Source organism: Sparus aurata, chromosome 2 (genome assembly GCF_900880675.1).
Source record: "Sparus aurata chromosome 2, fSpaAur1.1, whole genome shotgun sequence".
NCBI lineage: Eukaryota > Metazoa > Chordata > Actinopteri > Spariformes > Sparidae > Sparus > Sparus aurata.
Genome location: NC_044188.1, coordinates 18,760,617 through 18,778,697, shown reverse-complemented (window position 1 = coordinate 18,778,697; position 18,081 = coordinate 18,760,617). Strand labels below are relative to the sequence as shown.

The 18,081-nt window shown below is 41.3% G+C and overlaps 2 protein-coding genes across 4 annotated transcripts in view; both read left to right on the top strand.

Moving 5' to 3' along the window:
- The window catches only part of fchsd2 (FCH and double SH3 domains 2), a 77,739-nt gene extending 72,013 nt beyond the window's left edge, over nt 1-5,726 (top strand). For all 3 annotated transcript variants that reach the window (XM_030393666.1, XM_030393658.1, XM_030393671.1), the window contains one exon: nt 1,036-5,726. In XM_030393666.1, the coding sequence (XP_030249526.1) occupies nt 1,036-1,128 (93 nt within the window). In that variant the 3' untranslated portion in view covers nt 1,129-5,726. The remainder of the gene's footprint in view (nt 1-1,035) is intronic.
- Nucleotides 5,727-5,976: 250 nt separating this feature from the next.
- Nucleotides 5,977-17,722, top strand: LOC115574381 (NACHT and WD repeat domain-containing protein 2). Its single transcript, XM_030405882.1, has 10 exons — nt 5,977-6,133; nt 6,277-6,365; nt 7,891-7,998; nt 8,366-8,563; nt 8,732-8,864; nt 8,960-9,102; nt 9,653-9,997; nt 10,276-10,377; nt 11,054-11,795; nt 13,383-17,722. The coding sequence occupies exons 1-10, from the start codon at nt 6,061-6,063 to the stop codon at nt 16,502-16,504; spliced, it is 5,055 nt and encodes a 1,684-aa protein (XP_030261742.1). The 5' UTR covers nt 5,977-6,060; the 3' UTR covers nt 16,505-17,722.
- The last annotated feature ends 359 nt before the right edge of the window (nt 17,723-18,081 follow it).

Below are 18,081 nucleotides of genomic sequence, written 5' to 3'. Positions count from 1 at the left end.
ATGACAACAGAATGTGATAATATGCTCATTTTCATTTTCATTTTATATACATATACTCAGTTGAAAACAGTACAAAGACAATATTTGTTGTTGGCGTTTCTCTAGCAAATGATTGTGTTCTACTTTCATTTACATTTTAAACAGCGTCCCACCTTTTACATATGTCGCCGTTTTTTTATTATAGTGTATTAATGAAATGTTTGAACGACGTGTTTCCTCCACGGTTATGTGGGTAATTATTTTGCTTTTTGTTACGTTGCTACAAGGCCAGCTGAAGATCTTAGATCAGCAAGGGCTTTTTTTTTTTTTAAGATTTTTTCTGGCATAGACACCTTTATAGAAAGAGGGGGATGTGACATGCAGCAAAGGACTCCGGCTGGAATCAAACCCGGGTCGGCTGCGTATATGGCATGCGCTCTAACCACTCGACCACCTGCACACCAGCAAGGCCTTTTTTACTTCACATATGTCGGCGTAACAAACTCAGTTGTTTTCAGTGAAGTGTTTTATCAAAGTTTATTAAGTGGATTAGAATATTAATGCTGACAATCAACAAGCCAATCAACACAAAACTCAACAAATCAACAACATTATGCTAATTTCTCTACTGTGATAGTGAATTGACCTTGGCTTTTGACGGTATTGTCTTACGTTTTATTTACCAAACTTATGAATCGATATGTTATAATCTGTAAGAAAAATAATTGTTTGTTGCAATTTTACGTACGTTAAACCTTAGGGTTCATGGTTCTCTCTTTGCTCCTTTCTTTCCTAAATGTAAAGGTCAGTGTTGATTAAACGCATGCCCTTTAAATACCGGTTGGAGGATTGACGATAACCATTCAAAATACTGTGTTTATTAAGAAAAGGCTCTAAAATGAGAGAATAAAATTTTTTTCTTTGTGGAGATAAAAGGTTTGTATGCAACTGCAGGTAATGAAAAATATGCTGTTTGTCAAATAAAGAAAAGTAGGGCATCTCTGTTATTGTCTTATTTTGTTTTACAAAATTTACATTTATTATGTTTCTTTGCAGGTGCGAGCGGCTCCCCCTCCACCCAAACAGCACCCCCGAAGACAGCAGGAGAAGAGTGACAAGACGGAGGAGGTGGAGATCACGCTGGTGTGACAGACAGACAGGCTGGCAGGCGGTTAAAGAGACATAAAAAACAAAAACAGATGACAGACATTCGTATCCTACAGGCTGGGGAACTGAAGTGCTCTGAACTGAAGTCGGCTTAAATAAAGTGATGTGAAGTAAACTGAACTGAAGCACGTCCGACACCCCCGGCCTCTCCGCATCTTCTCTCCTCCTCAAGTTGAGGAGGAGGGCAGAGAGAGGGCAGAGTATCCAATTTAATAATCTCCGTATTAGCTTCCTAATGAAGTGCAGCAGTAGCCGCCCCCACGTCCCTCTCCGCCCTCCCCCGTCCTTCCATTCTTGCCTTAAAACTTCACCTCAACGGGCAGCAAACCCGAGCACACTGAAGAAGAGGAAGAGGAGGAAGAATGTCCAGAGAGGGGGAGTGTGGGAAAGTTAATGATGGGCTTGGCAAGTTTTCTTTTATCTTGTTAAGCTTACTTAAAGATATTGTAATTAGTTTATCCTCCTTCAAAGGAAGATAATTCTGCTACGTTTCAGAGATTTCTCTTTTTTCACCCACAAAAAGTAAATGTGAGAAAAGTAACTGAGCCCTGAAAGTGACAAAATGTAGTTAAAGACAAGTCAAAAATATAACTCAGCTCAACACACAGTAATATTGTTTGGTTCAATACATATAGTTTATTTAAGCATTTATCCATTTTCCGCATGAAAATGTTCCTTTTCAGCACTGCATTTTAAATTTTTGTCTTGGATATAATGAAAAATATGAACATTCGGAAAATTGCTTGTATTTGAAGCAAAGGAGATGGTGTGTGGATAGATAGCTGAACCTTATGTTTCCATTCAAGTGCACCGTCTACACTATTGTAATTCTAATAATCCATATACTGTTACTGCATACAGCATCACTGTATAAACTCTGCTCAAGTATACATTTTAACTAATTAATTAATTAAATGTATTTATTTATGTAAGTCAGCAAGCCAACCCCAAGCCAAACTTGGAACTTTTGAATTTAGCTCATTTGACATTTGGAGAAAAGAGACATTAAATCACAAACATCTACAAAATGTTGGGATGTTTCTGAAGTCTGTTTACTTCCAAATAGCTTCCTTGCATTGCGAGTAGCTTTCTAGCTAAAATGCGCTAGTTATTGTCTCAAGAGTTTCTACACTAATGCTACAGTATAATATATTACTAATTTACAGTAGGTGCAGTAGCTGGTGTAGCTACTAGCTTTGTGCTGAATGTGTTTAGCCACCAATGTTTTTGGCTAAGCTAGTTAGCCACACACCTGTGCAGTAAGAAAAATGGGGACTAGATACATGAGTGTGTTATCCAAAATAAATGCTCAGATTACAGATTTTAGATTTGATTGGTTTTATGATTTATATTTTTGGCTTGTCTGACACGTTTTACAAGTGAGCCTGATGAGAGTGAACAAGTAAAAAAACTTGCCAAACGTGTCATGATTTGGATTTGCAGTTGGGGTTTAAGTAAATGGACAGAGAAATCTGGGTGGTGTGTGGAGACGCAGTGTCCCCCCCCCCTCGCCAGCCCTTCCCTCGCAATATATAGTCCTTATCATCATACGTATTCAATGTGTATTAGTACAGTACATTACTGTTGTCATAGGAATGTTTATGCACAGCGTTTTCATATAGACTAACTCAGCTGAATGGAATATCATGTCTGATATGTAGTGGAAGTTTTATCCTCATCTTATACTGAAAGGGCATTGTAAATACAGTATGAAGGAGAATGGAAAGAGGAGAGGGAAGGAGAGGATGAAAGAGAGACACAAGGAGGCTGGATCCTCCCTTCTGTTCTTTTCTCCACCTCTCTTCCCGCCCTTCCTTTCTTTATCTCCCTCTGTTTCTCTAATGTCTGTTCTGTCCATCGGCAGTCAGTGTGAATCGGTGGCAATCATACACACACACACACACACACACACACGTTACATTATACTGTATTACGCACACCCTGCTATATCTTCTCTCATTCTGTGACCCTCCGAGCGCTTGTGTTGGTTCAGGAGGAGGTCGATTGTGCTTTCAAAGGCACTGAAATTGTTGGTATTCACTATGTGGTGACAAAGAAAAACATTTATCCGAGATGATAGAGACACTGATCGTATTTTGGGTCAGGGGGGGGTTTTATTAATCACAGACTGAACTGTATAGCTTTTATCCCTGCAGATTATATCTCCTCTTTTTGATTTTGCTCACCTATAACATATATCCTCGTTTAGTTGACATGGTATTATTTTTCTCTTGCCAAGCAACTCCATCACATCACAATGTGAGTCTGTTTTTTTTAAATTTTATTTTAAATACAGTACTGAAAACATCCATAACAAGAAATTAATCTTTTCGTAATTCAATATCATCCATTTGTTCTCCTGCTGTCTCACATTTCAACTGTGATGATGGTGTTTAGAAATAGAAAACAAAAGAGATGTATGAAAGAAATGCATCGTGCTCAATGGACAGAACTTGCAAACGACATTCAAATGGAGCTAAGTACAATTCTTTTGTGTGTTTTTTTTTTTTTTACTTAAAGTAAATAAATCGTCCCCCTTAAAATACCCTTCAAGCCTTTAAAACTCCTTGCCTAAAGGGCAGCGTAGCACTTTTATTTAATTGTACCTTCCCTGGAAAGTAGCAGTACCTTAACACACATCAGGATGAACAGAAAGGGGTTATTCTTTTCATTCTGATTCTGTGGTGGATCCTTTTTTTATTTCAGTGTGACTGATGATCTTCTTTTTTTTTTTATTATTCTCCACTCTTCCAAAGAGCTGGGGAGATAATTGTGGACAATGTAATTTGGTGTTTTCCTTAACTTATAAAAAGAAAAAACGAAGAAAAAAAAATTGAACAGAGGGATCTTTTGAATGAAGACCTGGAGAGAATGTGTTTTATTATTTGGTCCTGCGACAGCAGAAGATGTGAAGTTGTGTCCCAGCTCCTTCCTACATAGCTGTTTTCAACCAGAGTTAGATTATGTGGGGAGGAAAAAACTCTATATAAACTCAAAGCTGTCGTAAATGGATACTTAATTGTCCCAACATGTTACAGCAACATACCTGACAACCTTCAGGCCTCAAAAATAGGGAGAATTTCGCAACCAAGCAGGGTTTAGGGACATATTTGAAATTCATAGACTGCGTTTCCTGCATTCTGTTGACATTTAAAGAATGAGAATAACTAAATAAGTCAATTGCAACTGCATTTTTATTTTAATTCTCATGAAACATTGCAGAATGATTCGCCTTTTAAAGCAAACTTGAGTAAATCTGTGGCATAAAAAGTTATATTAATCTCTCTTAATTTATGCATTTATTTATGCACCTGTCCCTTAGAGTCTGTGCATGCTGCTGCCCTGTTTTTCAGCCTCTCCATGCACTGTAAATCTGACAAAGTGGCTAAACTTGGAAAGAAAAAAATCGAGGAAACTGACTGCCTAAAAATGACCAAGTAAGGTAGACTTGTAATTTGTTTAAATACTCTCATCTCCTCTCCATTTCCCTGTCCGTCTCTCACTCCCTGAGGAGGACGAGGTGCAACGTTACAGCAGGCTACACGCTGTATGGCACCAGACACAGGTTATGATGACTGAAATGGGAAAAAGTCCAAAAAAACTCACAGGGAAAATCAGGAAGGTTGGCAAGTATGTAGAGGTGTGCAGGAGCTCCTCACAGCTGGAAACAATTCAAAATTAAAGCATTAAATCAGTGTTGCTTTCACTTTGTTGTTAAAGTAGCAGTATCATAGCACTTTTCCTGTCGGTACGCAGCTGTAAAGGATGTTTATTTCTTGTATATTATCAGCAGCAACAGCCTGACGTATGAAGGAAAGTGTCAGTATTATTGATATGTAGTTTGGAGTTGGGGCACAGCTTAAGGCTTCTTATAAGAAGAGAAAGAAAGGCTGAAACTGGTTGACTGGCTTTGTCTTTGCAAAGGCAGAGTTGAAGTGATGCAAGTAATGAAGCAAATACAACAGATTCATTGTTAGTAACTTTCAGAAACAACATTATTTGTAGCATCCACACCTGACAGCGTTTAACAGTTGGAATCAGCTACAGTTTCGGATCCAACCCTCTCCTCCTCTGCTGGCGTCGACTTGAACGGCAGCCTCTCCCCGAGTTCTCTCAGATCTTTCAAGATTTCTCGAACTTGTTTGGAAGTTTAGGGTTTACAGCTGCGTCCCACAGAACTCCCCACCATAAATGCTCCGTCAGGCTTTCAGTTAGATTTAGGATTTATGGCTTTGTGTTGCCCGTTGCTCTTTGAACATGATTAATTCCCCCTTTATAACGGTCCCTCTGGTCCACGACGGTGTTTAATTATTTGGTATGGGCCTGTTTCTGGTTTTTTATGTGTTGTACAATGCTTTTTTATTTTTCATCCTTTCGGTTTGGGAGCAGCCGCACAGATGCTGCTCTCAGCAACTTGGTGGAACAACAGCTAGCCTTCTCTCTCTCCACAGACTGTGACGGTGACAATGATGAGAACAGGTGCAAAAGTCTTTCTGCATATTATTATTGACTGTACAAAAAAAACAAAGTTTGTATTTATTGTGTACAAATGTTAATTAATAAAAAAATATTGAAAAGTTGTTTCCTCTCGGTTATTCTGCTCTACTTCTTCCTTCTCCTGTGTATTTATGCGCCTGTCCGTCATATTTGGGTATGTAAACGACTGATAATTTGCCTGATTGGCTGTGTGTGTGTGTGTGTGTGTGTGTTACACGGACGATCCATTCACTGGAAGGGTGGGTGTGATCATGATAACACTCTCTAAACACTGGAGGCCAGAATTTCCTGAGCAGAGCAGGAGGGAAGAGAGAAAAAAAAAACAGCAGCGCGGAGGAGAAGCAGCAACCTTGAACTTTTTATTTGGCTTGTTTAACCAACAGGTATTGATTTGTAATGTGATCCGGAGGGAAACAAATGGACCGATCTCCTTTAAAGTCCACCCACGGCTCATCCTGTGTCAAACTCTATCTGTGCTCTAACCCAGAGGGTAAGTAGGTGATTCATTATGCCAAAGTCAAGTTGGATTTCCTTGAAATCTTGAAAAGGCAAATGATTTATCCAGGTTTATGAGTTCTTTCATGATGTTTTTATGAATAATTGTGTGATGTGAGGTGTTTGTGCTCTGTGCAGACAGCGTGGTGGAGCGCCGAGCTCTGAGAGAGAGTGTGTTCCCCAAACTGAGAGAGCACTGCAGACACACACTGGGAGTGGATGTCACGGTGAGTGCATGTTACATATCAGTGATTACTGTCTCTGTGTTGTTAGTGGGTTGTTGTTTTTTCACTTCTTTTAAGGAACTATTTGAAGTTTTACGTCCTCTCTGTTGTTTTAGCACCATAAACAAACTGGCTGAGGCAGGATGCTGCAACAGTAAAGCAGCATTATGTAACTTTTTACCTCAAAATAGCAGCTTCGAAATCATGTTGATGGTTCAGTGTCTTGTAAAAGGGTGAATGGTGTCTCTGTCTCAGCCACTCGGCTCCCCATCACTTGTTTCTGCACTATGTAACTTCAGTAAGAGGGCAGGATCACAGCGTTACATGTTTACTCCAACATACAAGTTTTAGACACATACCATCGTTATGATGTGATGAATTTTGTTTGTAGTTAGCACACGTACATTATGTCTGACAAATTGTTACAGACCTGTGATTTGTATTTACAGCAGTGGATGTTGAAACTGTGGGGGGTGTGCGCCAAATTCAACAAAACACCAATTGCTGCTTAATGTTGCTTTAAGGCCTCCACTGTAATGCCATAACCACTCGCACTATCAATATCTTTTATAGTTACTAAAGGGAAATTCAGCTACTGTGACAAATGTTTGGTTTAAAATGAAGTCACAATATTGTTCTTGTGTTTAATTGTTTTGTGTAACGGATATTCATAATGTAATGGTAAACTTTATTTGAATAGCGGCTTTCATACAAGACATGCAGCTGATAATAACAGTATATGAATACGATAAGATTAGGACCCATCTTCAAATGAAAGCTGACGTAGAAATATTAAATTAAATGTTGATTATAATGGCAACTGGCCCTGTTTATGACTTAATCTGGTGGACTTTTCACGAGTAATTGACAGTAATTGCTCTTTCGTCAACTCTCTCCTCCCTGTCATGATTATTTACCCTCGTATTTTGAGAGAAAAACACGAAAATTTTGAAATCATTTGTTCTCGAAAAATCAGCAAAACCTTAAATTGGTACAGTCCTACAATGAGCAAAAGAAATCAAACTGTTCCGAAAAGTTGCAGCCGACATTTTCTGTCAGTCTGCTGGAGGAATAACTGACATACAGTCAGACTCACACATCATCAAGAGTCTTTTGTGGAGCTTCCAGTTGTGTTTGTGTGTGTGTGCATGTGTGTGTGTGTGTGTGTGTGTGTTTGCCAGTGCGTCCTTTATTCTATCACGCTGTCCCCCCTGAGGCCATTGCTGTAAAAAGTGAGCTCAGTTCTGCTCAACTTTGCCTAATTAAATCTGACAAATAAAGAGGAGGAGCAGCTGTGAGGCGAGTCGCTGCTGCGGTGTGTTAGTCTGTGTGGCAGCTCAGCCAGCAGATTGTGCCATCTCTTTTCAGCAGCATGTGTAATTAGAAAAGAAGGAGGAATATCACATGTCAGCGAGCCAACTCCGGGGCCAATTGTTATTACACCTCGGCTGTGTGCTTTCCATGAACTGATACTCAGTCATCTGTCCTCTAGATTGTTTTTGCCATTATGTTGCATGTGTGTCTGTAGGTGATCGACCCATTCGAGTCCAGTGATCCCAGTCGTTGGCCGGATGAGATCACCAGACAGCAGCTGATTAAAGAATGCAGAGAGAGCTCCGTGGGACCTTTTTTACTGGTAAATGAATCAGCAGGGTTCATTTAGAAGTGAGTGTATAGTAGTGCAGAGTGCTTCAGGCTCTGAAAATATTCAATTAAATGATGAGTTTGAGGAAAACAGACGTATGCAGATCAGCCTGTTAAATCAGTCTATGTTAGACAATTCCCTGAGATTTTCTAGTATTATTAGTGCAGATTTACGCATTTCATCAAAGTTACACACATCACAGTCTTTTCTAGCTGCTGCACATATTGCAAAAAGGAACAGTACGTTTCTATATATGTTAAAGAAATCCATAAAAGCCAATAAAAGCGTGTACTTACCAGTTGTTTATGGTGCATCCTAATGCTGCTGTCCCTTCTGTGTCCACACGGCGGTGCTGCAGGCACTGGTAGGTCATCAGTATGGCACAGCCAGTCTGCCTGCCCAGGTGGAGGTGTCGGAGTACCAGCTTCTCTTGCAGGAAAGCCAGCAGGCGGGCGTCAGCACCCAGGAGCTGGAGAGGGCGTACCAGAGGGACGAGAACAGCATCCCTCCCTCCTACTGCCTGAGACCTGCACACACAAACGCCTGCTCAGCTCAGGTGATCTCAACCCTCCAACCTCTTTTACAGTCTCCATTCAGATTTAATTATGATTAAAATTATATGGTGTATGTTGTCATGGTTTACATAGTAATGACATGAATACACACCACAACTATAAAACTGCGGTGCTGTTCTCTAAGTAAGTATTTATCAATCTTTGTTTAGGTCAATGAGGAAGAGGAGATGAAGATGAAGGCTAAAGAAGACGAGCTGAGGAAGGTGTTTCAGTCCACTGTGAGTCTGTGTGTCCACAGAGGTCTGATGACATCAGAGAGAGCCCAGAGCTACTACAGATCAGGTGAGACGTATGAACTGTATGTCTGTGTTTGTGGGTTTTGGCTGAATGTTGAGGTGTGGCTACATTTTTTTTTGTGCTGTGCCGCTTCTCTCCAGCCCTCGACGCAGATTTGCGATTTGCTCTGGACAACCGTCCCAGCGATGACATCATCAGACGCTGCCTGGTTTACGTCCACAAGGTTGTCAACGCGAAAGGAGACAGAGAGGGCAGACAGATGCACCCACAGCCGCAGTCAGAAGTAATCTATTACCTTTTCATGAGCATTGATTTGTTTGTTACTAAAGTGATGACTTTTGAATTCCCAATTTTTAGAACCATTTTTAAACTTCATCTCACTGTAGTAACATTTTACGGTACTTGATTTTCTGCCGCTTTATACTTCCACTCAACTACATTTTCAAAGGCAAATATTGTACTTTTTACAAGCTACATTCACATTTATTTAACTTTAGTTATAATTATTTTGCATATTTCATGCTGCGTCAGAGCCAAATTAGCACTCTTTAAAATTAAATAATTTTATCGACAATCAGATTTAAAAACAAACAAACAAAACAAAACACTGGTTCTGATGATTAGTAAAATGCTGAATATCAGATTTGCTAATCGGTTATATACATAAAATAAAGTATGATTTTACGTGTGCTAAAAACACATTTAATCATGTCTTATAAATGATGGTTTTGCAGCATGATAGAAATAGCTTCATATAAAATACGTCCCCAAGAAGCAGAGTCGTAGCAAAAGTTCCCCAGACGATCATCATTTTTCATGTCGTGTAATTTCAGGCCGCCACCTCTGACCTTAAGACAGTACCCACTGATGAACAGTTACTCTCAGAGCTCTGTGACAACTTCCTCCCGGGTCTCATCACCTCGTCCCAGCTCCTGGTCTACACCACCACCACAGAGTGTCGCCATGGTTACACGACAGCCAGGAGGTGGGGCTACACCGAGTCTCTGTGCCAGCAGGTGTACGCCGACCTCGTAGCGTTGACTGACAGCGCGGACCTCTCAGAAACCAGGGAAGACTCTCTCCTCGGTGACGTGTTGGCCAGAGAGCAGGCCGAGCAGGAGGAGCTGTGTGACATCATGTCCCAATTTTATGACGTCATTCGGCCAGAAGAGGAGATGGTCAGGATGAGTTTTCTGGATGGACAAAAAACAGATCAAAAGATTTTGTCACTTCTGTTTTACTATCAAGATAAATAACTGATTAAGTTTGTTGTGGCGGTTTCTCATCAATAGATCAAAACATTCAGTACTCTACAATTGAGTTGTTGTCTTCTTCTTCTACTTTTTTAATTTGTTCTTATTTTATCGATTTAAAGTCACGTCACAGATATTTTCTGATCCATGCTGCTGTTTCTGTGCCCCTCTGATGAAACTTAATGTCATTTGATGTCCTGTAGATCAGAGCCTATGTGACGCAGAGGGAACTACAGCGCCCACTAGTGGTGACAGGAGGACCGTGCACAGGGAAAGCAGTCCTGCTGGCACACTGTGCTCAACAGGTATGTGGACTGAGGCGAAAAATTAAATATAACATATCCGTTTTTACACAATATGTCAATAATAGTCCAATTTCAACTCGAAACACTAGAGTTAGAAATAAATATTCAAAGCTAATAAAGACCAACATTCAAAAATATCGCAGCAAGACACAAAAAGATGAGCATCTGTAATCATGTGATAAATTCATTTGAATTTATTTTGATTATTTATTAATTGTTGTAGTTTTTAAGCAAAAGGGCCATAATTTAGTGGTTTAAATACAAGACATTTGATAACAGTCCAAGGGGTCTGGGGAAAACCGAATAACATCTTTTTTGTTTTTGTTTTACAATTTTCTTATATTTTATAATCCAAACAATGAATCCGTTAAACAGGTAAGTAATTGTCAGATACATTTTGATCATATAATAATTGGCAGTTGCAGCTCGACTTAAAATTACTTCAAGTGATTTGACAAAAGTTTAGAGTATCTTTAGAGATCTTTAAACTTAAGGAGAAGCATTTCAAGAGAAGAAAAAGCAAGCTAAACGATCCGCATGACTTTAATCGAAGATATCAAGCTGGATAAATGAAGCGTTTAAAAACAAGACTAATCAACCAAAGGAAAAATAGAAAAAACAAGCCCAAGGGTCTGTTCTTAATAGTCTTTATAACAACCCTCATCTCTCTCCACAGATAAAGTCTTGGCTACCAGACTGTGATCCTGTGGTGATCACTTATTTTTGCAACCTGACCACCAAACCTCAACCAGAACACCTGCTGTCGAGCCTGTGTTATCAAATAGCTGGCAGATATCAGGGCATCTCTTCCTCTGAGCAGAATCCCATCGACCAGGACGGTCCTGGCTCTGTTAGTAACCTGAGGGACAACAGCTCCAACAGTGAACCCACCACCAGCGAACCTGTTTCTGACTTTCACTTCAGTACCACACCGTGCCAGAATCCTACTGGCATCATAAAACCTGACCTATCTAAGGTTAAAGAACATCTCTCATTCCTCCTCTTTCTCACGCCTTCTCCCACACATCCTCTAGTTTTAATCCTCGATGGTCTTGATCACACTGAAAACAGCTTTGGGCCTCAAATCATCGGGAGCCTCCCTTCAAACCTTCCACCTAATGTCAAGGTCATCCTCGCAGTCTCCTCCAAACGTACACAGATCCTGCGAGCCATCGACTCACAAAGAAGTCCTGCAAACTCTGGATCAGAGGGCGGTGAGGAGGAGTCAGGTTACGTGTGCGTGCCGCTGGGATCGGCAGACAGGAAGCAGTGTGTAAAGATGTTGGAGTCACTGCTGAGCAGCTCAGGGAGGAGGGTGACGTCAGGACAACAGGCGCTGGTGAACCAGGCGCTGACGTCCTGTTGTCTGCCGCTCTACGCTCGACTCCTGCACCTGCACACGTCGCTCTGGCACTCTGGTACGACTGATACAGTTTGATTCATAAAGGATAAGTCTGATGATGGTTTTTTTTACTTCTTTAATTCAACAAATACCATGAAAAGACCAAAATCAATGATGCATTATTGCATGTATCAATATTTTCTGACCTCCCTGCCCGTTATGTGGTGAAGAGGTTCACGCCAGGTCTTGATAATGCTCAGAGCTTGGTACACAGAACAAATGTTAGTGCATAATGTGCGCGCTGAGATTAACACTCCTTTTATACCTCGAGGCTGTTTTACTCTCAGATTTTTTACATAAATTCATCTCTCCTACCAATCCTAGTCGTATCAAAAACACGTGGAAGAGGTTATAAAAGAGATCCTCTCATCTATGTCTACAAGCGCTCATAACGAGGTTACACCCGGGGTGTGTAATATCTCCTCCTTCCTCCAGAGCTTTTAAATAATATGTGTGTGAATGAAAAGATAACAGCTTTCCATGGGGAGGAGGATTCCTTGATTTAATGGTCTCTGCTTACCAAAGGTCAGACTGACCCACAGACCAAAGAAAAGAGGCAAAGATCATCCTTCAACATAGATATAAGAAGTAAATATGTGAATTATATGAGTAGTGAATAAATCATTGGATGTAAATCTTTAAAAATGGGTCACAATTGTTCATTAAATATCTGGGGACTGTATTTTTCACCAAATGCTTCTCATATCGTTGTACATACTATATTGTTGGAAACTATTTTAGCTACAGATCTTGAGTGCCAAGGGAGCTGCAAGATTAGTTCCGAGTTTTGAACTTTACATCTTTTAAAAAAAAAGTTTTATTGCACGAAAAATGAGGTGACATTTGCATTAACTACATTTTCATAAGACATTTTCAAACACCTTGTATTTTTTTTGGAGAACTGAGAAAAAGAAGAAACGGCATGTTACAAACCCTGTTCCACAATGCAGTCTCGCTGCCTTTAGCATTTTCTGAAACAAAGTTTGTGACAAACATATACAGAGAATCAAGAACACCATCTCTTCGATTTGCTTCTGACAATCAGCTAAGATGAGTCAAGACAAGCACTGTTAGTACTCTGGCACTTAAGAGTTCCAGCCACCAGAAAAACAAACTTTGAAGCAGTGATTTCGAAGATTTATCACTATAAACAAAGCACAAAGAAATGTTGAGACATGGAAAGTCTCAACACAGTATGAGATGTACAAGAAAGTAGCAGGAGATTTTACAGTAAAGACTTGAAATGAAGAGGGAAACCTAGCTGTCCCATACTTGAATGCCTCATCTTCAGGAAAAACAATCGAATCAAATCAAAAACAAGTTCAAGACATAACTATTGAACCCCTATAAAGGACGGCTACTGAATCACTGCTTTAATGAGTATCTATAATGTGTATGTGTATTTACAGCATGCATTTTGAGTGGGACTAGGTCTCAGTAAACTAAATACTACATGCTCATCATAAGACTTTGGGTACACAAGCATTTGTTGTTAAATTTGTTGTTGGTTTTGGTCTTTTCCTGTGATTCTATTCACCATACCAAAACGTTTACACTACATGTTCTCTCTTCCTTCTGTCCATTTTTCTCCTTTCATCATCAGATTCAGACGTGACTGAGTCATCTCTCCCTGATGGCGTCCATTCATCCACCTCCATGCTGCTGGATCAACTTGAGCAGAAACATGGCTCCCCTATAGTCGCCCGCGCCGTCTCCTTCCTCACCCTCTCCAAGACCGGGCTCATTGAGGCCGAACTGGCTGACCTGCTGTCCATTGATGATGAGGTGCTGTCGGAGTACATTCAACTAAGTGGGAGCCCTTCCGGCAGTATGCGTGTCCCGCAAATCGATGTAGAGAGACTTCTGTTGGATCTGAGGAGGTTTCTTATTAAGAGGACAGTTGCAGGGTTGCACGTTTTGTCCTGGATGAGCAGACATTTCAAGCTGGTTGTGCTTAAGAGGTATTTAGGTACTCCCGAGGTGAGGAGGGAGATGCATTCGGTGATGGCTGACTATTTCAGCGGCCGATGGGCTTGTGGACGTGCTAAACCACTTCTTGTAAACCAGAATTCTTCACCAAACAAGGACACCACCCAAATGGATATTAACATCAATAGGCAGCCTCCCAGCCAGCCGTTTATCTTCTACTCTTCTTCTGAAGAGGTCGGCCGAGTGAACTTGAGAATGGTCTTAGAATTGCCGCATCATGTGCAGGAAAGTAACAAAAAGTTTGAGCGTGGGCTGTTGATGTCTTTGGGGTTTCACCAGGCTATGGTTCGAGCTGGACTCCTTGGAGATCTGGTAGCCATGTTGGAAGGTGACAAGGGGTCGTCCCACTGCCCTGAAATAGCTGTCATATCAAGCATATTGAAGTCTTGTGCTTGCTTACTGCAGAGCTCACCTCTGCTGCTGCCCACACTTTTGGAGACGAGCCTCCTCCCTTATCTGGAGGTATTTCCTGCACTCGAGAGTTTTGTCAGACAGATCAGAGAGGAGAGGAAGGAAAGAGGAAGCGGATTAGGTGTAGCGCTTTGCCCCGCTCCTTCCTCTGTTCCCTCTTTTGAGTGTTTAAAGCCTGATGCCAAAACCAGGGAAGCCTCTGTTGCAGAAGTAGCTCAGGCAGAGTGTGGGATCGTCGCAGAGATCATAGATGATGGAACGGCATGGTTTTGGAAGGGCTCAGGGTGTGATGTACTCAAACTATCACTGAGCTGTGAGCAGAAGGAGCTGAAGTTTGCAGGAGTGAAGAGTAGCGGTCAATTCGTGCTGCTTTCTACACAATGCAAGAAGCTTTTCCTGTGGGACGTGACAGGCCCAGAGGTATTTCAGCAGCTTGAGTTTGAACCAGAGTCAAGCCAAGAAACACTGAACAGAATGGAAGGGTTCGTTGCATGTCAGAACAAGTTGTTTATGTGGTGGAAAGATCAGAGTTTTGTGAGTCTTTTTGATGTCTATACTGACACCATGACTCATTTCCAGTGCCAGAGCTGTGTGACCTGTTTGGTTTGCTCCTCTAATGGCTTTTACATGTACTGTGGGCACGAGGAAGGCACAGTGTCCATATTTGACACGAACACCGGCGCTCTCCTCAGCACCTGTTCAAACTCAAATCACAATGCAGTTGCACTGATGATCCTCTCTGAAGGCAAGAGGGAACTGGCATGTGTTGACAGGATGGGAGATGTGATCCTCTGGGATACGAAAACACAACCACCAAGACTTGTCAAAGAAACCTTTACAGGAGATAAATCTAACAACATCCTCAATACAGATCACTCGGACGAAATCAACACTTTATTGGTGTGTCAGTCTCACCAGGTTACCCTGTGGGACACATGCGACTGGGAGCAGTGGGACCAGTTCTTAGCTCCTCAGGGGAGGGCCTTCTCTCAAGCTGTGCTCTCCCAGGATGGCCACCTTTTCCTGGCTTTGTTAGATCCTCTAGTCTTGGTGTGGAGGGTCAGCACAGGGGAGTGTGTCCTCTCCTTACAGACAAACAATCAGCCGGGTACGCTCCTCAAAACAGCCTCAAGTGTCATTTGCGTTGCTCATGACGGCTGCCTCACAGTGTGGGCCTCTGAGGCGATAGGCGCTGCAGGTGCAGCTCAGAAAATGCGCCGTGGAGTAAAAGAAGTGGTGGTTGACCAAACAGGGGAGTGGTTCTACACCGCCGATGGGTCAGAGACAGTGTGGAAATGGGGTTTAGAAACAGGGCTTCCACATGCAGGCTTCCTACATGATGGTCCTGTGGAAAAACTGCGCCTTTCTCCTGATAACATCCACTTTGTGACACTCTCATCAGGGGATATTTATGTTTGGCAGACAGAATCCGGTCAGAACATCCTACGCATGAGTGGCAGCAGAGCAACAGACATCCTGATCACCCCTAACAGTAACTGTGGAGTGAGTGTTTCTGAACGACAGTTGTCCAGGGTTTGGAAGCTGGCAAAAGGGAGCATTGTGTGTAGCATACACCTGTACCTATCTGACGCCCAGGTGTCACCTGAAAGCACCTTCCTTATTGGCCTTCGCCATGGAGACTTGTTAGCTGCCAGTCTGTGGTCAGGCTTGATCAGCAAGCGTTTCTCCTGCGTGGCAAGCTCGGAGAATGTTGTCGCTTTCCACACTCTTTCAGAGCACCCGGAGTTTGTGGTGTTGATGGCCGCCTCAGGGGCAGTGTACACCTGGAAGGTAGCAGAAGAAACGGTGTGCAGGCACTTTTTGCTGCCTTATTCTTTTAACTGTCAGCCACAAGTCTTTCAGATGTCCTCTAATGGGAGCTTCGCGCTGCTCTCCACTGAAGATGAAGACATCAAACTCTTGGACCTATCTCAGGTCAGGGTGTGCTCATTCAAGGCTGAAGGTCCTGTCACTAAAGCTTGTTTGGATAAAAGTGGATGCTACGCCGCCTATGTATCCCACTTCAACACCCTGGAGAAAAGCTGCGTGCATGCAAGGCCAGTCCTCACAGTTGTACGACTCGCAGATGGGGAAAGAATAGGAAGTGTGTGGCTGTGTAAGAGTCCGTTGACTCTGGTTGTTTGTGAGCAGCATGTGTTTGTGGGCTTTGAGGACGGGTCTGTAGGTGTTTACTCTATTTTAGATGATGGGGAGGAGTCGGTCAGGCCAAGAGAGCGTTTGAATGGTCAGTTGAAACAATGCCCTTTTGACAGAGCACCATATAGCTGGTTACCTTTACCAACCCCCAATATCACATGGCCTTAAGATTATTGTACACTGTCATTGGACTGTCAGACTGTTTTTTTTTTTAAAATGCTAAGTAATGCTAATGCTGAATGCTAACCAAGTACTATTTGTAGGTACTTGTACTTTACTGGAGTACTGCCACATTTTGGCTACTTCATACTTCCACTCTACTACATTTTGGAGGCAAATATTATATACATTTTTAAATTCATTTATTCTATTCTCAGTTGGATAAAAGAAAAACACGGATTCTGATAACCAGCAAAATGCTGAATACCAGATCAAATAATCGATAGGGCAGAAATCGGTCAACCCAAAGTATACAGTACATACGTGTAAATATTTGTGTAATTTCCTTTACATCTATTTTTTGATACTTGAATGGGCAATATGAAATAATTTTTATATAAAAAGCAACAAAATTTGCATTTAAGAGAAATCTACTGAAGTCAGCATGCTAACCAGCTAGCCCTGGGCCCGATAACCTCCTGTGCTAGCGATGTCAACACCAATGCCCCGCGGGTAGTCACCGGTTGCGGCACGGCTAACTGAGCTAACAAGCTAACAGTAGCTCCAGTAATAGACATATAAATAGGATCCAGTTAGCAGCAGTTGGCAGTAATTTGGTGATATGCTGCTGCGGTTTGTTGGCAGTTTGAATTCAAGCAGGCCAGTCATTATGTATTGCACCTTTAAGTATATTTATTGACAGAAGGTTCGTTTAATATCAGAGATCTTTCAAGTACTACTCGCGTGCATGACTTTAAATTCTATCAAAGTAATATTTAACACAGTATGTTTGCTTTTACTCAAGTATGACTTTGGGGTACTTTTTACAGGACTATATGAGATAATAAATGTCATAGCACATGAAGTAATTCACTTGTAGTATGTGTATACAGCCTATTGGATGTATATATTGACTTATAAAGAAACAAACTGCATGTGTCTGTTTGTTCTCAACTGCTGTGGAACACCTGATAGATGTCTCTAAACAGATCACACCTTTTTCTAAGAAACTGCAGCACATGTTGTTTCAGTTTCAGCTTGTCTGAAAACCATTATGATGATGGTGATGATGGTGGTGATGATGATGCACCTCTGAACAGTTTCATTTCTGTGTTAATGCAACTGTTGTGAAAAACAAAACCACAGCTGATGAGTTTGTGCCACGTCTACTACATGTACAGAGATCAACTTGACGAATGGATGTGAAATAAAATAATTTGGTCTTAACTCCTCGTCTGTCTGTTTCTGTATTAAAAATAAATGACACTTTCACCTGCTTACATCACATTTTTTGTTCGTCAAAATTACTGATTATTATTGACCTTTTATTAACTAATCATATGATCTTATTTTGTTTATTTGGTCAGATCAACCTCAATATAAAAAAGCCAAAACTATTCTTATTGGTTTAGTTTTAAATGCCCAGAGAGACTTGATATGACATGTCTCATGCTGCCTTCACAGTTACCTGGAATGCTCGTAAATTACAGCACTTCAGTCCAACACGCTATTGTTCTTGCATTACTCGCTGTTGGTCGAAAATAAGGGACACATTGTATGAATTGAAAACTTAACTAACACATCAG